This window comes from Papaver somniferum, chromosome 3 (genome assembly GCF_003573695.1).
Source record: "Papaver somniferum cultivar HN1 chromosome 3, ASM357369v1, whole genome shotgun sequence".
NCBI lineage: Eukaryota > Viridiplantae > Streptophyta > Magnoliopsida > Ranunculales > Papaveraceae > Papaver > Papaver somniferum.
The window spans coordinates 13,164,721-13,188,877 of record NC_039360.1 but is presented as its reverse complement, the minus strand read 5'-3'; the positions used below and the strand labels follow the sequence as shown (position 1 = coordinate 13,188,877).

Here is a 24,157-nt window from a genome sequence, read left to right as displayed (position 1 = left end):
GCGACCTCCTAACATCAGGTACATCGATAATATCATTACCTTCATAAACTTCAGGCCTGTTATAGTTCGGAATAGGATGAATTGCATGACTGTAGGCATTATTGAAGTATGAAGTAGTGAAATAAGGTTCAACAAAATCATATGGATTAGAACCAGACATTGTTATCGATGCGAAAGCATGCACACATGGAAACCCATAGACGCGCCACCTCTGACAGGTACATGTCCTTGCCTCAAGGTTAACACTATGAGAACTGTCCCCTCCTTCCACTTCATAAACATGAGTATCGGACTGTATAACCAGCCAGGTTAAACCCCCATCAATAAGAGCCTTCATCTTATTTTCATTCTTCGGTGTGAGAATTGTTATGAAACTATTACCCGTATTCCGCCTTTCTGACATCATACTCATCACATCCTTCCTTATCTGATCCAGAAGAGCATTTGCAGGGAGCTTCTTGTGTACCTTCATCCAACTATTGAAGGATTCGGCAAGAGTAGAAGATGTCCTACCATACCTACAACCCTGAAAAAAGGCATTTGACCACTTCTCTGGAGGGATATCTTCAATATAGTCGGCAACCCAACCACAACCAAGACCCCTAATAGTAGCGATGGCAGTTTGGAAACCTTCGCGACTAAGAGCATAAGCAGCAGCTTGAAATGAATCAATAAATGCACCATACCTTTCGTCAGATGCATTAATAGGTAAGTTCATCTTAAGATGATAATAGCAGAAACTATGGAAGGCTCCAGGAAAGTAAAATGGAATCGCTCTCTTTAATCCTTCTGCACGATCAGATAAAAATGTGATTGGCCTTTGATCATGATCAAGAACATTACTCAAATTCCTCATGAACCATTCTCAGTTATCATTATCTTCACCAGGTACCAGGGCCATGCCTAGTGGGAAGAATCCTGCACAGAAAAAATATATAAAATCAAGCCAGCGTCTACATGAAGTATGTGCAGCTAAAAAATGCATAATGGCTCATGCATCTAAACTAAATAATGCATAAGACATTATGCATCTAAAACAGAAAATGATGCATAACCAGAAAAGTGAAAACAAATAATGCATAATGTCTTATGCATCTAAACTAAATGATGCATAAGACATTATGCATGTGCATAAAAAGGATGCATAAAATCAATAAGTGAAAACCATAATGCATAAGACATTATGCATCTAAACTAAATAATGCATAAGACATTATGCATCTAAAACAGAAATGATGCATAACCAGAAAAGTGAAAACAAATAATGCATAATGTCTTATGCATCTAAACTAAATGATGCATAAGACATTATGCATCAAAAATAAATAATGCATGAGACATTATGCACATATATAAAAAGGATGCATTATCAGAAAAATTACCATTTTCAGCATTGATAGCGGTTGCATCCATGAGGCATCCTCTATATGTCCCTGTAAGAAAGGTAGCATCGACATAAACCATGGGGCGAAGGTAACGGTAACCATGGATGCATGCCTCGAAAGCAATAAAAAGACGCACAAACTTATTTGAAGGTGCCTCATCTTCTAATTCAGCTGAACTATCCTCGTTCGCTTCAGGTTCATCCGTTTGAACTTGAAAATCAATCCAACTCCCAAGATTTGTGCTGCGAATGGAATCTATATACCATGAAAGATGCGAATACGACATGGCTTCATCACCAAATATATCCTCATACACTTTCTCTCTTCCGTTGTAAGCTTGGTAGTATTTCACATTGATCCCGTAGCTAGTTTTGAAAAACTTCGCCAAATCAGATGCTTTGAAACTCGGATCACTTCGGATTTCATCCTTGATCAGAATAGAAACAAATTTACTGCTAAGCCTGTGGAAAAGCCTTTCAGTTCCAACACCACAGGTATGACTGCTCTCATATTTCTTAACCTTAAGCATCCTGTTTTCAACATCAACAGCACAAACCTTATACTCCCAAGGGCAATTTTCTTTTGAGCATTTTGCATAGAACCTGCTAGGTTCATTCTTCTTATATACAAGAACACGCCCAGCTTTTAACTCGTATTTCTTCACTACGATACGTACCTCTAGTACACCTCCAAAAAACACTTTACCAACTTCACCAAGTAATTTATCCCAACCTTCAGTCCTAAGAACCTTGTTAACAGGCACAGAACCATCTTCAAGGAAATTCACCATAGCTTGTTCGGGTTCAGGTTCTATTACACGACTACTTGAAGCTCTACTACGACTTCTGGAAGAATGACAGCCAACTTCGACAAGTAAATCAAAGCTCTTCTGACCTTTACAGTGGCAACGAGATACAAAAAATTGAAGCAGAATATCAGAATCAACTCGCACAAACTTGCTTCCATCATTTAAGGAAAATCTGACATGATGCGGTAATAAACGAGTCCAGTTCTGGCAAACGACTGTCTTCAAAGACTCCAAAGTTGTGTAGACATCAACAGGATGTGCTAAGAATTCACTGAAGTAGTGAGTTACAGCTAGTGCACTACCAACAGGCATTTTCACCCTGCAAAACACAAAAGAGAAAAAACCAAACATATCTATCCTGCATATTCCTTCACAAAAATTCTTACTCAAAATTAAAAGATCAAATCAACAACAGCAAACAATCTACATTAACCATAATCAGATGAGAAATCAACAGGATATCAAAATTAATAACAGATAACAGATCAAAAATAAGAATGGAAAAACAAATCAAATAAAAAATCCAACAGAACAGAAGCAAAACCTAGTAAATTGGTATGTCAACATCGGAACATGAAATCGAAACAAAAAAATTTAATCGAAAAGATCTACATTGATGTTAACAAATTCAAAACCTAGAAAATAAACAAAAATTCAAAAACAAGCTTAAAAGATCTAAAAAACGATTCAAAAAACTAAATTAAGCTTCGGAAACCTAAAATAATAGATCCTAATCTTACAGAAACTAAAACATAGAATCGAATCAAGATTAAAAAAGAATCAGAATCAAAGATTGGAATAAAAACGAACGAACCTGAAGCTTTGCTGAGTAAATTGAATCTCTCTCGGTAATCAAGGACAAGTGAGGCTAAAGCTTGCTGAGTAAATTGAATCAATCTCTCGATAATCAATCTCTCGAAAATAAACAGGATATACTGAAACTGAAAGTGAGGCTAAACAGGGAAATAAAAAAGAAAATAAACGAATTTTGAAAATTCTGGGCCTGCAAATAATTTGTTGGCTGCTTTTGGGTGCACCCGTGAGATTTTGTGAGGGTGGGTTTCATAGTAGGAAAATGTGTAAGAATGGGTCTCCCTGTAGTTTTCACAATAATAAACCCATCTTTTAATTTAATCTCACTAATTATTTTTAACTAAATCATTCACTGATCATCACCCAAAATTAATCATGAGGGTAATTTAGGTATTAATATAAATATCTAGATAAGAGGTGACCTAGATTTACTTCTAATGTCTTTACCCAAAAAGAAACCATGGTCCCCCAAAAAACCATGGTCCCCAAAAAATCGTTCTTACAAAAGAAACCATGTGAGGCCCATAAAGTTCTTATACCAAGCCCATCTGTCATCTGCCCGTCATTTCCCTTCGGCCTTTGGTCTGCAATAGCTCCCTTACATATTTCACCCAACGCACAGGTGGTAACCTCCATCATCAGTAAAACAGATCCCCTGAGGTGTGTTTTGGCAATCACCACTAGCTTGCTGATCAACTTAGATCGGTCTCCAATATGTTCCCGAACTACTACAACCTCAGAGACCCTTTCTAGGAGGCAGTCAATTTATCGAATATATAGTGGATTTCCTGTTTTTGGTATTCCATATAGATGATCTCCCTTTGGCTGAACTGTTTCAGGTTCCTCAAACAACCCCGTATTCTCCTTCTGATGAATACTGACAATCTTGGGTACCATGAGCTGAATGGTAATGATCAAAAGGTGGATCCAGGTTTGTAAAGCCGTTACGAATATCTTCATCACTTCAACTGTAACTGAGATTTTCATGAGTACAAGAAAAACATCTACTTTCCTTGCAGTAGTTACAGATGCTTCCATGGTACAAATTATAATAGGAGCTGCGGCTTTCGTATATATGTCTCGTAGCACTAGCTTCTCATGTTCTACAATCCACAGACCCGTAGAAAACCACTGAAATTTCAACTTTAAAAAGACGACCAACAATAACGCATCTGGATGTTGAATTGCAGTGACAGATATATGTAATGGACCACCATATAAAAATGAATCCATTCTTAAAATCCTATAACAATCCTTAATGATTGTGGATGCTGTGAGAGGGGAAAAACCAGAAATTCCAGTGAAAAGTAAGCTTGGTGCATACCCATTTGAAGACCCCAGCTGACAGGAAATAGCAACAAAGATATGAATTTCCACCATCCCTATGGGAGAACTTGTACAGGTACCCTTCTTTGGTGGAAACACAGGACCCCACATCTTCCTGCAACAAGAGAGAAGGTATCGAACACGGCAAAACTTGTGCAAGCAACTCCAACTGGAATACAGAATGTTCATCGTAACCTTCTCGCGAATCGAAAGACTCTCACAGGCATCATATGTGAGCAAATAAAAGTGCAAGAAGAAGCCAGTTGTTGAGAGATAAAATCGAATTTTAGAAATTCTGACAACTGGAGTTGTAGGCACTAGAAGAAATTTAAACCCATTCAATAGAATTTGTAGCACATCACCTTCTTGTCTATCAACTACAACCCTGAATAATTTCCCCATGGATACAATCGCACATGTAGCATCTAGTATCGTAGAATGAGAATTCCACAACAAGGTTTCACCAATTTTACCTCGATCAAACAACATTCGATAATAAGCAGGATCGGGAGAAACAACACATTCATAAGTAATTTGTTTTAGGTCATTTACCTTGTTAGGTATGCAAACTTCTTTAAGAACTTGGTCAAAATAAACAACATCCAAGAGCAGCACCACATGATAAGAAGAAGCTCGAAGTTGCACTTTACAGACCCCATGATAGAGAAACCATTCTTGTGCTTTCCCCACACCATACTTCTTTAGAACTTGAGTGACCACTGAATTCCAGAACACAATACCCCAGTGAACTACTGTGTCCATCCTTTGATAAGCTTGCTCAATTTCAACCACTCTTGTCAACAAGAATATCAAGAATTTCTTTCATACCGATCTTTTAATAAATGGTTTATTGTGATCACCATAGTCACCCTTTTTGCCCAATACAAATGCAATTAGATCCAGAAACAAAAAGTCTAGTGGGTTCCCATGTTTTAAAACAAGCTTACGAACAGTTTCTCCATGATAATCACTAGCATAGTAATTCCCAACAGAAAGTAAATTTTTTTAGTAAGAGTACCCAGCAATGAGTTCAAATTCTTTCCCATGATCAAAAATCCTGCGAGTGCAGTAGAGACAAGGATAACAATAATTCTTGGCCTCATACATTTGCGGCAATTATTGCATCACTACAATCCAGTTTTCAATAACCCAATGAAGCATTTTACCAAACATTTTCTAAGCAATACTAGAAACACCATTACACCCTAAATCTGACCAGTACCCATGTCTCTAAATCAACTCTTGAAAAAGTTCTCTATAGTATCCATCCAACAATTTTAGGCCCACATCAAATTGAGACCCAAATTCAGAATAAATTTTTGGAAACCAACAATTCCCTAAACTCAGCTCGATTTTCTTTCCTCGGTCTAATAATGAACGAGTTAAATCAAAAAGGAGAGTAAGAAAATCCTTACAATTCAACTCGTTGTGGATCATGATTAACTCCCTTAAGGTTTCAAGGTTCTCATAACTAATCTCCTTCAGCACATGGTTCTCGCTGTCGACATCATTCACTTCAGCTTTGGTAATTTCTGTAATATGAGAATCATCCTCTTCTTCATCGAATAAAAAAGAAGGAATTAACTCATCGCAGCAATCGAGAGATTCATCTTCTTCTGCAGCTAATGGAATTGAAGATTTCTGAGTGGAATCCCCTATCGTATCTGAATCAACTAGGGTTAACTCTGTGTTGTTAGCGATATATTCCTTCATCCTCTTCAATTTTTTAACCACCAATTGGAGTAACTCAAGACGTTCAACTGAATTCTCAGCACATAGTTTACGCTCCATCACTAGAATTTCCTTTATTTCTCTTGATAAGAGACGCATCCATCCAGCTATCATATTAGGAGGTCGATGAAGTTCATCATCCATCTTCTCTTCTACTCTAGCTAGAAGGCTTTCCAAGCCATAAATCTTCTGTGATAATAATTCAACTTCTGTGAATTCTGTTGGATAAAACTCTTCCAAATCAGAAACCTCCATTGAAAAAAAAAATCAGCGGAATCGAACAGCTCTAGATACCAATTGTCATGTACCTGATTACAATGACAAGGTGGGGTTGATAGATTGAGGATAAACCTCTCCCAATTCCGAAGAATCGAGCTTCTCTGAGTTCAAAGAACACAGCCTAAGAAGAACAAAGTTCTAATTTGATTAATAATTTGATAACTCTCATTACAGGACTGAATCTGCTTATAAAGCTACCCCTTCCTAACCTAGCATCAACGACTCCCAAGAGTCCAGGTGGTTACATCACACACCCACCATTACAATTGATAAAGACACTCCCTTATAAACTAAAGGCTACCAATTATAGAACTACTACTAAATACAAATAAGTAAACGGTAAGGGCACACCCTGGTACATGACAATCATTTTCAATTAGGAAAATTTTTCAAGGCTGCTACAAAGAAAATTACTGATTTTTACGAGTACCAATACCAAGCAAAAACCACAACTTCAATCACATAGAATTCGTAGTCTGCATGGAATTTTATAACCCCCTGTAATACCCACGGAATTTTCGGGTCTTAAAAGTGTCAAGGTGAATTATAAACCTAATTTATCCGTCCAAGTAAACTGGATGATTTAACTTTGTCCCATCCTTTACATACAAATATGAACCATTAGTCGTTAAGGAAAGATAAAAAGAACTGAATAACTGAGCATGCCCTTTACATACAAATATCACCTTATTTATTTATGAGCTGAATTAATTTTGAATTGCTGAATGGGACTGATTTGTTAAACAAAACTTGAGGCAGTCTATCCTAGTCGGTATTGTTATTATACCAAGTCTGAAATTTGTAACTTGCAACTCAGTATTGCGGTTTTTAAAACAGAAAATAATCGAAAAGGATGTTGGATATTATAGATAGCTTGAAATGAAAATTGCTTTCGCATTTTCTTTGCCTTCATGGAGGCAGGTACAGAGCCAGGTTTTTGAGAGAAGTGGTGCAAAAAGTTTCCTCACCTCTTTTAAGGGGAAAAAAAACAAAATACTATTTTACACCTTAAAGAAAAACCAAAATACTTAATATTGTGCTTCGGAGCCGTCTGGACTGATTGTACAACTGCACACCCGTGCTCTAAGCTAGGTCGCCTCTATACATAGGAGTTCCTTGAGGTGGTTCCTCCAAAACAATACATAAATATCTGTTGGAAATAAAAAAGCATCTCCAGTGGATCTGAATTTTCTGTATGTACGTGTGATTGATTCTCATTCAATTATTACAAGTTTTCCTTTTTTGTCTTCTCTAAATACGAGCAAATATTTTAAAGTGTGTTCTTGGTCAAATCAAGAGTACAATTTTTGATCCAATTAAGTTGTTGAAGCTTTATTATAGAACCATTTTTTGGGACCATGATTTTTTTGGGACCATGGTCTTATTAGGTCACCTTCCCTATAGTTATAAGGGGTGTCCTAAAGTGTGGAAATGACTAACCTAGTCTTAACCTAATTTAATTTAAAACTAACCTAATAACCACCTATATATATATAACCACCACCTCCTCCCACCACCGCCGCCCACCACTACCACCTCCGACTACCACCACCACAAACCACCACCACCTCTATATATATAACTTAATTTACATCATTAACAAAGGTATTCTCACAAAACCAATATTTGTCATTGGTTTTTGATTGAAAAAATGAGTATTAACCATCAAAATGAGTTGAAATGGAAGTTGCGGAGTAAAGTTCGGCTAGGAATTATGTAAAAAACTTTGTTGAACTAACCGAACCTAATGGAAATGATGAACATGAAGAATAGTTTGGCTATTTCGCAAAAATAACTCCCAACCGAACATCAGTTCGGTTACGTTGCAAAAAACATTTCCCAACCGAACTGGTCAGTTCGGTTACGTCACAAAAAACATTTCCCGGTTACGTCACAAAAAAAATCGTAACCGAAAACGTCGCAACAAATATTTCCTAACTGTTCGGTTACGTCGCAAAAAACATTTCCCAACCGAACTTTAGTTCGGTTACGTCGCAAAAAATGTTTCTTAACCGAACTTTAAGTACGGTTTGATCGTAAAAAGTTTCAAATATTTTTGTAACCGAACTATTTAATGGTCACACCAAATATATGGTTCGGTTTGATCGCAAGGAAAAAATTCAATTTTTTGTAACCGAACTTCTTACTGGTAACTAATCATACTAATCACTAATCATTACTAATCATAATAATCACTAATCATTAGGTTCGGTCATAAATTTGGGTAACCGAACTTAATCGCAAAACAATTAAAATTTCTCGCAATTTTTTTTCTTCAATTTTTTGTAATAGAACTTCTTAATGGTAACTAATCATACTAATCACTAATCATTACTAATCATTAACTAATAACTAATTAATCATTAAACTAACACATTTAATTAAGGAGGATAAGTTTGGTATTAAGAAAAACATTTAGATAAGGGGTGACTTAGGATTACTTATAATGTCTTGCCTAAAATAGAATCATGGTCCCCCACAAAAAATCGATGGTCCCCAAAAAATGGTTCTTATTGTATCCTAAATTCGTGTATAATTATAAAAGCACAAAGGTAGCAGAGCCCAAACAAAAGAACAGGATATGTAATACCCGATATTCGGTAATGGTTGGCCGAATGGAATATAAGTAATGACTTGTCCTTTCCTAACACCGAGACCTTTTCAGCACAATTGGCCCCAGAGTTGGTAAAAAACTCTGTAGTTAAGCGTGTTCGGGCGGGAACAATCCCGGGATGGATGACCTTCTAGAAAGTTACTGGTGGATGACCGCAGCGATACCCGTTGAAAATTCCACACTGCCGAATAACCGCATGACTAAGTGGGGACAATATCGATGGAGGACGGGTCGTTACAGGAAGAATATTTAGTGTCAGGTGAAAGTGAAAGAAAAAATCAAACATGAGAAATAGCAATATCCCTTTTATTTATATATATTGCATGATGAGGAAAGTCACAATACTACATACCGAACTACCACATGCATGTACGAGGATACATAGGACGAACCAACTTAAGCACACACACAAATATTCATATTAATTCACCAAATCCACACTTAATTCTGGCCAACCAAGATCCATCAATTTAAACCAGCCAGACGTGGACTCAATCGAGCGTAAACATCAGGGTTTTTCTGGAAAGACTGCAATAAGTTCAAAAATGAATAGTTAGTTAGTCATATGGATAGAATTAATACACTTCTCATCACATTTATACACTGATGAAATGAAAATAAAAATAAAACATACGTTATGTTTTCAAATATATAACAAAAAAGTACTAGCTTCTTACTCGCGGAACCATTGTCATCGCCGTCACCACGGAACATCCTTCTAGCCGAAACAGGGACTATATCCATACTTGCAGAATAACAAATCTAGAGAACTCGCAAAAGCTATAGAAATTTAGCACTATTTTTTTTTTCTCTCTTCCTGTTCTTGGTTTTAGTCGATGAGTTTATGAAGATCCTAGGTAAGAGCATCCACAGTGGGCGAGTATAACCAAAAATTTGGGATGAGAGTAACACAGTGGGACGGAGTAAAGATCAAATCCCAACCAAAAATCAAATTCCAGACCAAATATGATCGCGACCAAATCCCAAATTCTAATATAGTCGGGCGTAAATTTAAAGTACGCTTGTTGCTGGGCGTAAATTTAAAGTACGCTTGTTAACGGGCGGAGATTTAAATTACGCCCGATGAAATTTTAATTAAATAAAAAAAAAAAGAATGAGATAAAAGTCCGCCTGATGAAAGTTGCAAAGAATGGGGCGGACTGATGAAATTTTAATGGGGCGGACTTTTAAAGTCCGCCTGATGAAATTTACAAAAAATGGGGCGGACTTTTAAAGTCCGCCTGATGAAATTTTACAAAAAAAAAAAATGGGGCGGACTTTTAAAGTCCGCCTGATGAAATTTTAATCATGTATCGTTGCGTCACAACACGGACTAAACCCAAATTTTGGTCTTTTTTTTGATCTTTGATCTTTGGTTTTGATCGCACCACTGCAGTTGATCTAAGGGTATTTATAGTTTCATTCTTAAGGTTCTTTTTGTTATTATAATTTGGAAAATTGAAATCCAAAGTCTTTGTTGGTCTTTGTTTCCTAATGATAAAATGTACAGTATAGATGCGTTGTGTAATAAATTAATGTTATCTCTTTGGTAAAAAGGAAAAGAAAAGTAGCATTATGTAAAGAAAAGTTATCTCTTTTATCATGAATTATACTTTGGCATCATTGTTGTGGGATCACGTTCTAGAAATACTAAGAAATTGAAAGCTAAAATTTTCATCATTTATAAGGACCGATACCAGTCCTACTGAGGGATACCATTCGGTCAATCCAACTGCTAGAAACGTTCAGATCATTGTCTTATATGGAATGGTATCCCCTAATAGGACTGGTATCAGCCCTTATAAATCATGAAAATTTTGATCGAGCAAAGGCTAGTCGGATTGGCTGGTTATAATGTAGGAGCTTCTCTTCTAGGTTTGAAACAAAGAGACTGTTATAGGGCTAGTCGGATTGGCTGTTTTTCTCAAAACAAAGAGACTGTTATAGCTATATGTTGTTGCATTAACTTCTTTGCTGTCAACGTGATATGCAGGTCTGCAGATATCCCTTCTCTTTCTCTCCTGTTTACGCGAGATGATGAAGATCCTGCTCCTTTTGACAACCTTGTTGGAATGCAATTAGGCCCCGTTGTTCATTTGCTTGAATTTGTTTTCTCTGCGAGTCTCATTACTTCCCTGCACATTGAGAGAATGGTATTCGAATTCATGCCCGATTCAAATATTATTTGATTTGGTTTGGTTTGTAATTTGCTATAAAAATTTCGAAGTTTCAATTGAAAATGTAACTTTAATTGCTGATAAGAAAGATGAAGGTTCTTCTCTTGCTCAACTTCTCTCATTGGATTCTGCCTTTCAAAAGAATACTCTCAAAAGATAATGATTCGATGAAGGCTATCAAGCTAATGAACTAGCTAGTCTTCTGCATCTTCATCTTTCACCTCTCTTTTGAGCAATAATGATAGAATCTTAAGGAAATCAAACTCACTGAAAGATTGTTACTAATTGAAAAAGATTCATGGTGTCCTCGAAACGTGATTAGGAATGTAAAATTTTCATCCAAAAATGGTTTCGTACCTGGACAGGCAATGATCAATAGGCTGGTTACTAAAGAAACATAATCAAAAGGGAAAATTAGGCGCACGCCCAAAAAAAATAATTTTTTCATTGTCAGGTCCATAATTAATTTTAGGTATCGTGACACCCATAATTATTTTCGTGACATCCATAATTATATGAAATTATTAAAAATGTCTGCATGACGGATTATGCATCCGCATGACGCGTTATGCATCAGGGGTATAATTGGCAACGCAACTTGGATATAACATATCTAAAAATCCGCGCCTTGGAATTTTACAAATTTTATATCGTTGGAAATCTTTTAAAGAGAGCTACGCAACGAGTACAAACAACAATATCAAATTTTTGTTTTTCACGAAAAAATCGGAAGTGATCATCATTTTAAGCAAATTTTCGAAAACTTGATAGATAACCATGATGCAGCCACCAAAAAGGATGCATAACACATCCTGCAGACGCATAACGAATTATGCAACCATTTTATCAACTGCATAACACATTATGCATCTGCATAACAAAGTTATGCATTTATAACAAGTTATGTAGTCATTGTTTTGGTTGATTTTAGTGCGTATATAAAAAAAACTGATGCACAATGAACTGTGCATCTATATTTGCAGATGTATATAAGGTTATGCATCTATTTTCTCGATGCATAAAAGATTGTGCAACAATTTTCTCGATGCATAATGCATTATGCAGCAATATTTTGGATGCAAATCAGGTTATGCATCCATTTTCTCGACTGCATAACAAGTTATGCATCTATGACAAGTTATGTACAAAATTGATTTTAGAGGATATATACAAAATTGATGCATAATGCATTATGCTACCATATTTTTCGATGCATAATGAATTATGCAGCCATATTTTTGGATGCACATCAGGTTATGCGGATATTATTGTAGGTGCATGACAAGTTATGCAGTTTTTGTTTTTGTTGGTTTCAACAGTAACAAAAAATTTGATTCATAACGTGTTATGCAACCATTTTCTGGACTGCATAACAAGTTATGCAACAACTTTTCTAGATGCATAACAGGTTATGCATCCATTTTATAGCTGCATAACAGGTTATGCATCCACTACTCCATCTGTAAACGCCCATTATGCACATACCAATTGCAAACCATCATGAACTGCAAACACAAATACCAATATCAACATCAACTAGCTAAAGTACCCAAATTAGATTCATAAGCTCATTGCCCCGTCAACTGCAATCAATATTAACAGAATACCATTACAAGAAAAGTAAGAGGAGAAATCGTCAAATGACATTTATATGAACCACATCGCACCCTCGTTCCATGTTATCTCCGGATGCCCAACATACACCAGAACCATGGCAACTAATCATTGCAGGCACCACTCTTGTACAACCCTTTTAGTTTCAGATTTCGACCCATAATATCCATAAAAGTGGACACACAAACCCTATCCTTAACAGCCCCTAAAAATCACCTCAAACCCATCAACACGGTCCAATTCAGTCCCCCTCATCAACAGCAGCATCATTATCTTCTTTGGTCCAATTAGTCTTCTAACTCCACCAATTCTGCTATCACTGAATCCAGATTAAACCATGTAGAACAATCCACCACATAAACAACAGCAGTACCATTTGTAGACTGCTGTTTGAGCTCTAGAATTCTACCAAAACTCCCACAACATCATGCCCAACACTATTACTTAACTAGATCACCACTATTCTAGTCATTAATGGAACATAAACCCATTTATTCGTGTTAGCAAGGGGATTATTTGTCTTATTATTCTACTTGGGAGGTGTCACATCGATAACTTGCAAATCTCGAACCTTGTAGTTAGTCGTAGTCTCTCTGAAAACAACATGACCCATGTTCAATCAATGGTATTAAAAATTAAGAAAATCAAACATTAACATTCAAATCCAGAAGATTGAGAACTCTCACACCTCCTTTGTGAATTCAAACTTTAATCTCGAAAAACAAAATCGAAGAGAACTTTTGTTAACAGATTGTCACATATAATTCAGAAAACCTTAGTCGTCTCTCTTTGCCTATCTTTAGTGTAGTTTCATACTGGCTCGATGAATTAAGTTGCGATTTTGTTCAGCTTAGGCATGTAAATTCATGTCAATGATACTAATTAACATACTTCATTGTTATTGCTAAAAAATGGATACAAAAACTTAAGCTGCTGGACAAGTATGTCTGCAACAACAACTAACAGATGTCCAAATATTGTATACTGTGGTGATGAAATTGAGGTACATAAACTACGAAATCTAAATATACATACCCCATCACTAATTTCGCCTTCTCTTTCATCAATTTTGCCCTGTTCTTCTTGTTTATCTTATAATTCCCGCTATTTGTCATAAACTACGAAATCTAAATATACATACCCCATCACTGATTTCGCCTTCTCTTTCATCAATTTTTCCCTGTTCTTCTTGTTTATCTTATAATTCCCGCTATTTTTCATAAACTACGAAATCTAAACAACAGGACTAAACACACAGAATTCGCAAAAGATCGTTTATTTTCACTGTAATCTTCACATGAAGAATGAGAATTGAAAGATTCATGATTCATAGCATTCAAACCTAGATCTAACAAGTGTTTTTTCATGAATATCGGCATCGTTTCACTGTAATCTTCAAGGAATGGCTGAGAACTAGAAAGCCCATGTTCAGGAATACAGAAACAAATCAAAAGCTAGATCTATTGGTGATTTATTCAAAAACTAAATTAGTAAAAAATATTGGGGTTCTCGGAGATTCTTACATACCCTTTGAACGTATCTCTCCAAGTTTGATTATGCCTGCAACTTCAAATCCAACTGTAATCTCAAAAAATGAAAAAGAGTATCTAAAAAGAAACTGATATCGATCGTTGTTGATCTCCTCTTCGGATCTCTAAATATCTCGCCTCTCTTTCTCTTGCCGAAGGAAGATTGGAAATGGTATATTTCGCCTTTAAAAGAAAAAAAAATCTGATAAGACTTAATTTTAGAAATTGTGGGTGTGTGAGAAATTTTCCCTTAAAAAATGGGTGCGCGCCTGAAGTTTCACGCTCATGGGTTTGAGAATGTTAGAAATCTGAGAAATGGGTGTGGTAGTATTTTTCACTAATCAAAAGGGGTATGTCAGTTTCACCTCTTTGTCGCCTATGTGGGCTTGAACCTGAATTGCAGAGCAAATCTTTCTTCATTACATGGTGGCTAACAAAGTTCATAATCATCTCTTACCAAAGACAAACTGGTGTTGTGTCAGACCTCTTGTCATTTTCTCAGGTTATCAATCAATGGAATCATGAAGGCTTCAAAGGAAATGCAAAAAAATCTGAAGTTATTTTCTCTCTATGCCATTTCTTGACAATATGGAAAGAAAGGAACCAAAGCGTTTCTAGCTGAGCCTGGCAACACAGTTGAAGGCCCTAGGAAAGTTTTCCTCCTTTAAAAACACTAGCAAAAAAAGAGGTTTGCAAAACTAAATTTCAAGGTTGTTCTGACACAGCTCTTTTACCTAGCAAGTCTGGAACAAATTTAGTAATTTACCTCCCTGTATATATGGATATAAAACACACTGTAAAAGAACTTGCCGATCTCAGAAATATCATTGACAAGGTTACTGAAAAACCAAGGAGTGTCGCAACGTTAAGAACATAAGCCAACTGCATAACTAGAATCGCTTTCAACAATAACTTTTCTAATGTTTAGTTGCTTAGCAAGGACCAACCCATCCCATACCACCCACAATTCTTCCATACTGCAGATAGTATCTATATTTGGCGTGCGCTGTAAGGAACTCCCCATCATCTCCTCGCAAGACTCCTCCAATACCTGCACATTTGTGTTCGTTAGCGGCACCATCAGTATTAGTTATGATATAGCCCTCTAAATGGTTGTAGTTGCAGGAAATCCTACAACACACCCCTTGTATTATCATGACTATGATTTCTAGATCTAAACTTATTTGATATGAAAATAAAGATAAAAATAATGAAAATAGAAAATAAGACACAAGACTTACGTGGTTCGATCAATTTGATCTACATCCACGGGGTTAGGTTTCACTATGATCATTGAATTACATATGAATTACATTGAGACTCTATTAATGAGTATTTGGAGCTCTCTCTCTGTCTCTGGTTTTTGGGGAAGAATAAGAAGATAATAATAATACAAGTTACCTTTCTCTCTCCTACCTTTCTCTTTATATAGGATGCTACCTAGTGGATGACAGCTCATATACCGCTAAGATTTCCCCTAATTTCGGATCTGGCTTGCGATGATATCGCAAGCTTACAAATGTGAATTTCGCAGATCTTCTAATCTTCGCAAAGTTATTACATTTTTCTTATGTTTAAGCTAATATCACCTATTGTGTCGTTTCTCAAAGTGCTCTGCGACATTTTTGTAATGCGTTGTTAAGAATTTTGCAAGCGTATCGTTGTCGCGAAATTCTGATCCTACATCTTGCCTCTTTTTTCTTGAATATTGCTTGAAGAGCGATCTTCAGGAAAAAAATCCGTTGTTGTAGTTGTTGGAGAGAGATACGTGTTGTTGGAGTAGTTTTTTATTTTTGTTGATGAAGGAACGAGCGAAAGAATACCGGACTTGAAATGAACGTACTTGCCTTTATTCTTTTGTGAAGTTCCGGAACGTTGCGAAGTAAATAAGAAGTATCATCTTTTGAAGTATGCAAAGTATGAAGTATCCTTGATGAAGTATAAGAAATATTCAATTCTCGAAATATAAGAAGTATCCGTCCTTAAATGAGAATAATAAGTATTGCCTCTATTCATGCGAAATTATTACTCCATTTTTGGTGATTCTTGCCGAGAAGATAAAGAACATAAAATGTTTTCTTGGTAATCCATAGTTTTCTCTGTTCTTTATCTATGAGGGTAGAATCTTTGAGAAAATGTTGAATGTGCGAATTGTTTCTTCATTCTCATCTTGCCTCTGGCTCATGTTTTGTGCTCGTGCGATAGTATAATCTCTTCAAGTTGCTTATAATTTTGCGAAATAATTGAGCGAAATAATCATATCGTTCGGAATAATCACATTCTGCAAAATTCGGACACACTCTGGGAAATTATGAATAACCCTGCGAAATTCTGAATAATCCTGCGAAATTCTGAAAACTCCTGCGAAATTCTGAATAGTTCTGCGAAATTCTGACACATTCTACAAAATTTTGAATCATTCTGCGAAATTCTGAATCATTCTGTGAAATTATGAATAATCTCGCGAAATTCTTGAATAATCCTGTGAAATTCTGAATAATCCTGAATAATTCTGCTAAATTCTGCGATATTATTGCGAAGTTCTGCAATATTATTCCGTACAGTTTTGTAAAGTACTTGTGCGAATATAATGCTTATGTGATAATTATGTTATGAAATGTGTATGCGATGTTTATGCCATGAAATTCTTATTCAATGGTTTTATGATGCGAGTATGATGCTTGTATGATGAGAATGATTATCTATTGCAATGTATAGTTAAGGTTTGTGTTACTTAGCTCATTTTTCCGTCTAAAATTGATGTAGCTTTAAATTGCCTCAATTCTTCATTTCTCTGCCTTTTTATTTAGTGTATGCATTCTTCTTCGTGTAGTTATTGTTCTTCACAAGTTCTTACTTGTGTTTCATCTTCCCTCTTTCCTGCACTATTAGTATCTCATAACATATGATCATAATATCAAGTCTGCAGCATTTTCACTGCCTCAGTTTCATTTCCATGTACATATTCGCAAGCTTGTTTGCTTACATATAATCATTCTCGCAAGCTTACTTTCTTACTCATTTTCTTATGTGGTCTTATTTTTCCTTCCTAGTTAAAGGTCTTATTTTTCCACCTCTTGTCATCGCGACAAAATCACAGGACGTCTTTGCACTTTCATGCAAAAACCCATTGATCTTGCCTTAACTTTTTCTTTTTTATTATTGCCTCTTCAGGATTGTTGCGACAATATGACAGGCCTAAATATTCTTGCGAAAATAAAGCCCCATGACATTGTTGTCTTGCGACGAAATCGCATGACGTCTTTACACTTTCATGTAATGACCCATTGATCTCGTCTTATCTTTTTCTATAGTATTGTTGCCTCTTCAGGATTGTCGCACAAATATGACAAGCCTTAATACCCTTGCGAGTAAAAAGCCTCATGACATTTGCGTCTTAAGACACTTATCAGCTCCCTAATGGAGGGTGCCGCCCTTATCTCCCCCTGGTTGCCCCTTCAAGGAGGCGTACTTATACCATACAAGGTTAGCTCCTCCCATACAGTCTTAACAACAACCAGTTGTTTTCGCATCCTCTTATCCCTTTTACCTATAGGGCTTATAGTTACGAGACTGCACCCTAAGTGGGGTTTTCTTCGGGCCGAGTGTAGTATAAGCCAAGACTTGTCAAGAATGGAAAGGACGCTTCAAACGCCCCTGGCACTCTTGACTCAACCGTGTACCTTGGCGCCTTGATAAGATTATGCACTCCTTGGGAGAGTCCTTATTACCTTAGTCTCCCAACCTAAGTCATATGCTTAAGCTGAGAATCCAAGGTGCCTCTCCCGGATGGGATTTATTGACCCCAAATCTCCATGACTCAGGTTCCGGGGGCGGTGTAACCTTTCCTTGAGCCATGCAACAGGTACCCCGTTATATGACGTACTTTAGGTCTTACATTTGCCTCTTGCGAAATTCTATTCGCGAAACTAGGGTGTACGCCATAAAGGTTCGCCCCTATCTGCGAAATTTTATTCGCGTTTCTGCGAAATTTTCGCGTCTCTTTGTTTCTGCAAAATGTTCGCGTTTCTTTATTCTCTCATTCATCTTTTCATTTCTGTCATCTTTTTTATTCATTCTTTCATTCTCATAATATCATATCATTTGAATCAAAATAAATATTCAAGAGAAATTCTAATACATGGTAACTCTGAAATCTTTGTAGTTGTGGAATCTTTGTAATTCTGCGATTCTATCGCGTTTTGTAAATCAAATCAAAAATCTTTTTATTCTCTGCAAAAGAAATATTCTAGAGAAATATATAAATTTAATTTTCTCAGTTTTTTGTAATTTTGAAATCTCGCAATCTTATAATGTTGAAGTCTTTGTAATCTTGAAATCTTAGTAATCTTTATAATTTTTGAGATCTTGAAATCTTTGTAATCGTGCGATTGAATCGCTTTTTATAAATCAAATCAAAAATCTTTTTATTCGTTCTTGGTATAAAGTAAAATGTTCAAGGAAGTGGTACTTATCTTTCATGTGAGTCGCGGTTGTTGTCAAAGAAGTGAATAAATGCCTTGAAATGTATGAATTTCGCGCAGCAAAAAGAAGTGTGAGAAGTGAGACTTGAACACTTGATCTGCTTCTTGGATTTTCTCACACCATACCAACTGTGCTAAGCCTCTTTTACGAAATAATCAAATTTCTTGCGAAGTAATCAAATTCCAACTGTGTAAGAGGCAATTCTGCATAAATTTCGCATAATAAAAATAAACATGCAAGAAGCAAGAATTGATCCCACGACCTGCTGCTTGCATTCATGCCTCCTGACCAACTGTGCTAACCCTCTCTTGCGAAATAATCAAAGACTGTGCGAAGTAATCAAATATCAACTCTGCGAAATGAATATTTGCGAAGCAAAAATTATTTGGTCGCAAGGAGAATCGAACCCATGTCCTCTAGTTTGCATACTCCTTCTCTGACCATCTACGCTACTTGTTGCTTGCGAAAGAAACACACAATGCTGTACTTTGTTATATTTCTTCGCCTTTAGGATTTCAAAAATGTGCGAAAAATTAAGCTTGATGAGGGATTCGAACTCGAGTCTTACAACTCACTCTAGCGAAGCTTGACCAACTGTGCTACCTCTTGTTTGCGAACTAATGAAATAATATTGAGAAATTATTCATTTTTTTGTTATCTGTAAAAAGAAGAAAACTATGCTCGGGAAGTTCGAACTTGCGACCACAAACATGTTTTTCTCTTATTCTCCCATGCAAATGAGAAGAAAATGAAAAATATGTGTCTCTGCGAAATTCGAACCCGTGACCTATCGCTTACTCGCTCCAGCTTAAACCATCTGTGCGAATTTCTGTTTGTGATAGAAATTGCAGCATCTGCCTCTTATCTTTTCTTCGTCATTCCTTAATTTCTTTCACATTTGCCTTCTTCTCCTGAACATAAAAATATTCCACTAAAACTTCCAATTTCTCCTTAAATTTCACCACAACAACTAATTTTTTCTCTCACTCTTTTCATGTCTTTGAATTGTTGATGATGTTTACTCCCTGAAAGTGTGATTTTTTCCATAAAATTTCCATTTTTGAACCTAAATTTTGTAGATCCAGAAAAATATGAACAATAGCTAATCTTCATGAAAATTTCTTGAATCAACAAGTTACAGGAAGGATAAATCCTTTACTCGTCCCTGTTTCTAGCGCCAAAATGTAGTTGCAGGAAATCCTACAACACACCCCTTGTATTATCATGACTATGATTTCTAGATCTAAACTTATTTGATATGAAAATAAAGATAAAAATAATGAAAATAGAAAATAAGACACAAGATTTACGTGGTTCGATCAATTTGATCTACATCCACGGGGTTAGGTTTCACTATGATCATTGAATTACATATGAATTACATTGAGACTCCATTAACGAGTATTTGGAGCTCTCTCTCTGTCTCTGGTTTTTGGGGAAGAATAAGAAGATAATAATAATACCAGTTACCTTTCTCTCTCCTACCTTTCTCTTTATATAGGATGCTACCTAGTGGATGACATCTCATATACAACTAAGATTTCCCCTAATTTCGGATCTGGCTTGCGATGATATCGCAAGCTTACAAATGTGAATTTCGCAGATCTTCTAATCTTCGCAAAATTATTACATTTTTCTTATGTTCAAGCTAATATCGCCTATTGTGTCGTTTCTCAAAGTGCTCTGCGACATTTTTGTAATGCTTTGTAATTTTGATCCTACAATGGTTTCTCTGAGATTTTAAGATTTTAATATATATCCTGTTGCAGGTTCAAATTGATTAAATAAATTCAAAGTTGAACTTAGTATAAGATTACTGTCAAAGTCCCAATTATTAAGACTTCATATTTCCTACGAATCCGAATAAGCCAAAGGACTTAAGTAAAGACTGTTTCCTGCTTTCTTTTATATGGCTTAGAGCTATCCTGCTTTCTTTATTCTGCTGCTCAATGTATCGAACGTTACTTAATTTACGTATCAGTATGACATAAATTTTACTAAGCTATCTTTTTTTTTTAAAGAAGAGGATTAACACTGAGTATCTAGGTAGGGGAAGTCCTATTTGGTTGATAGAGTCACTAGAGAGTCAATTTGGGGATCCAAATCCAAACTTTATAAGTTTCTCTTCCATACTGGAGCAAGGAAGGTCAAGTCTTACAGGGCTGTAACACTATTGACAATGTATTTAGTAGAAACTGATTTGTTGTGACCTAGATTCAAACTGTATAAGATTTTCTTCCTTACTGAGGCAACGAAGGTCAAGTCTTACAGGGCTGCAGTACTATTGATGTTGTATTCAGTAGAAACTGATTTGCTGTACAATTACGCTGTGTGGCTACATACAAAATCATGTCCTACAAATCTATATTTTGATGTTGTAGCTCTTCTGCGAGTCTGCTACAATCAATTTCTGATTTGAATCAACCTCTCCCTACCAAAGGAATGTTCGTCATAGGTCCTTTTGTAGACAGAATGTGAGGTACCTTGCTTGAAATACCAAAAACATAATCTAACATCATGTTTGTTTTTTCCGTGGAGGCTAACCTCTATTAGCCTCTATATAATGGTGGGTCCTATTTATTTGGTGTTTTTTTTTCCACTATCTCTACAAAGATAGAGGCAAATCTCTATCTATATAGAGGAAATCAAATAGCACCAATGAGGTGCTATCTTTGAGCCTCTACCTCTATTAAACCTTCAAATGACTAATATATCCTCGAATAAACTTATAATGTCCAAAAATAATTCCTTAATTTAAAATCTAAAATTTTACATGTTTCAAGAAAAGTGATACTTTCGCCCGTTTCAGAAAAAGGGATATTTTCGCGCTGTTTCAGAAAAAAGTGATATTTTGCTCTGTTGCAGAAAAAGTGACACTTTAGCCCCGTTTCAGAAAAAGTGATACTTCCCCCGTTTCAGAAAAAGTGATATTTTTGCCCCGTTTCAGAAAAAGTGATACTTTCGCATGCTTCAGAAAAAGTGATACTTTCGCGCCGTTTCAGAAAAAGTGATATTTTTGCCCTGTTTCAGAAAAAGTGATATTTTCGTTCTGTTTCAGAAAAAGTTATGTTTTTGCCCCGTTTCAGAAAAAGTGATTTTTGCCCTGTTTCAGAAAAGGTGATTTTTTTTCCGTTTCAGAAAAAGTGATACTCTCGCCCGTTTCAGATAAAGTGATAGTTTCGCCCGTTTCAGATAAAGTGATATTTTTGATCCGTTTCAGAAAAAGTGATATTTTTACCCCGTTACAGAAAAAAGTTATACTTCGCTCTGTTTCAGAAAAAGTGAACATCTTTGATTGTATTTTCTAATACATTTTTTCCTTTTGGAATTTTTTTGAACATCTTTGGTTGTAATGGATATTCATGGATTTTTTGAATATTATAAGAGTAAATTGAGAAATATATAAAATTGGCTACACAATATAGAGTTGTTTGATAATGGTCAAACAAACATGATTTTAGGAGAGATATATAGTGATATTTATATAGATATAGAGGTAAACCTCTATATAGAACCCTCTACCTATATAGAGGAAAAAACAAACGTGTTGTAAGATTAACGGCTAAAATCAGTAGTAATATAAAAACCAAGCATGTTTACGAATTAGTGATTGGTATTCTTATGGTATTCACTGATGAATGAAAAACTTTGAATTGTTCCGGAAGATAATCCAATTCAAACAGTTGTTTTAATATATCATCATTTTCATTCTATTCTTCATGTTCCGCAGAAAAATCACACACTAGATCTCAAAAGGACACATTAGCTAACATATTTCCTAAAACCACTGAGAAATCTCTCAGTTTCCATGGAATTTCCTGCAAATAACATTATTTTGCAGATGAATCTATTCTAAGTAACAAAGAAACATACCAACTAAATGCTAACAGTAATTCAAAATTGTCAATTGAGTTATGTTCAGAGATATCCATTGTTCTCTAGTTTTTGTTTGTAAGAACTGAAAATCTGAATGAAACTTACCTGTTTATATGTATTTAGAGATCTCTTTCGTCCTTCTTTTCTGTTGGCTGATGATCAATGCTTTCTGTCTCCCTGCTAGACTTTGCGCTTTCCCCTAAATCCATTAGTTTCGTATCTTCTTCTCCTAAAGCTTTCAAAGACACAAAAGTGTTCTTGTGAGGGAATCCAAAAAATGTAACACTGTCACCAAAATTCACAAGCATTCTGGGAGAGGAAGCTTCTGGAGCATAACGATAGACATTTTTATCATTTTTATCGTAGCATAGAAGCCCACCACTCTTTGTAAATATGACTGGATGGATATTGATATCATTAACATCACTAAACTCTTCACTCCAAAACACATGTTGATGATTTTTGTGCTTCTTCAAAGACCATATCTCCCAACTTTCTTTATTGAGATGTAATGCACATAAGAGATTGCCTAAAACATGTAGACTAATAGAAAGAGAAGGAATTAAACCAGCTCGTGGCAAACAAGGTAGTGATGGAAGTTCGTGAAACTCTTCATCAGCCAAATCGAAGGCAAAAATGGTTCCTTTCTTGTCCATCCAGTGAATAGCTCCATCCACAAATGTACCACAGTACTCATTCCACACGGGCACATCATAGTCCATTTTCCCCACGTTTCTCCATCCAATGCCGCTGCAAAGAGTGAATACCTCAACAATTCCATTATAGATTCTGACAACCTTGTACTTATTGGTTGAAGGACTGTAACCAAATCCGGTTAAGAAATCTTTTCCTTGAGATTGTGGAAGCATTAGGTCTGTTCATGGTCGGTTTTGGTTCGGTTTCGGTTCGGTTTCTAGCTAAACCAAAACCGAAACCAGTACTATCGGTTTCTAAAAATCTAAATCAAACCAATCCATTAACCATTGGTTCGGTTTCCAAATGGTTCCAGCCGGTTTCGGTTTGTCCCAGTGGTTTTTGGTTAATCAATAATTATGTCAAACCAAAAAAAAAATTACACAAATTTACAAAAAAAAAAATCGTAGCTACAGATAGTATTGGTTTACAAAAATTTACAGACAAAAATAAAATAAAAAGAATATCAAGAATAGTTAAAGCTTACTCTAAAACTAGAGATCAAAAGAAGATATATAATATATCTTAATTTAGTTAATGACAAACAAAAAAGAAGGAAGGAAGAAGAAAGTCGAGTAACAGCACTGGCTGCTGTAGTTGGGGGTGGAGAAGCGAGGCGACTGAGAGAAGGAGAAAGAGAAAGAGGGAGAGTATCATAATGAAATATTAGATTTAGGGTTTCTATTTATCCTCTAAATCAATTGGTAGAATCTAATACTTGTAAATCAACGGTAGAAACTAAGTTTAAAATTTAATCGATTTTCCAATGGTTTTTGGTTCGGTTTTAGAAGTCAAACCAAACCAAAACCAACACTATCGGTTTTCCA

The 24,157-nt window shown here is 35.8% G+C and overlaps 1 protein-coding gene and 2 long non-coding RNA genes across 3 annotated transcripts; 1 reads left to right on the top strand and 2 right to left on the bottom strand.

Annotated features, from left to right (window-relative positions):
* Positions 1-9,236: 9,236 nt before the first annotated feature.
* On the bottom strand, positions 9,237-9,807 carry LOC113360942. The gene is made up of 2 exons (XR_003364877.1): positions 9,634-9,807; positions 9,237-9,484 (listed from the first exon to the last, which is right to left on the bottom strand). It is a non-coding gene; the product is annotated as an uncharacterized LOC113360942 (long non-coding RNA).
* An 876-nt stretch (positions 9,808-10,683) lies between these two features.
* LOC113360941 lies at positions 10,684-11,245 on the top strand. Its single transcript, XR_003364876.1, has 2 exons — positions 10,684-10,831; positions 10,950-11,245. It is a non-coding gene; the product is annotated as an uncharacterized LOC113360941 (long non-coding RNA).
* Positions 11,246-22,756: 11,511 nt separating this feature from the next.
* LOC113359026 (F-box protein At3g07870-like) lies at positions 22,757-23,506 on the bottom strand. The gene has a single exon (XM_026602724.1). It carries the CDS (start codon positions 23,504-23,506, stop codon positions 22,757-22,759), a length of 750 nt encoding a protein of 249 aa, XP_026458509.1.
* Between the last annotated feature and the right edge of the window lie 651 nt (positions 23,507-24,157).

What these genes read in the sequence shown, in the direction of transcription:
- LOC113359026 (XM_026602724.1), bottom strand. Translation starts at nt 23,506, where the DNA reads ATGCTTCCACAATCTCAAGGAAAAGATTTCTTAACCGGATTTGGTTAC.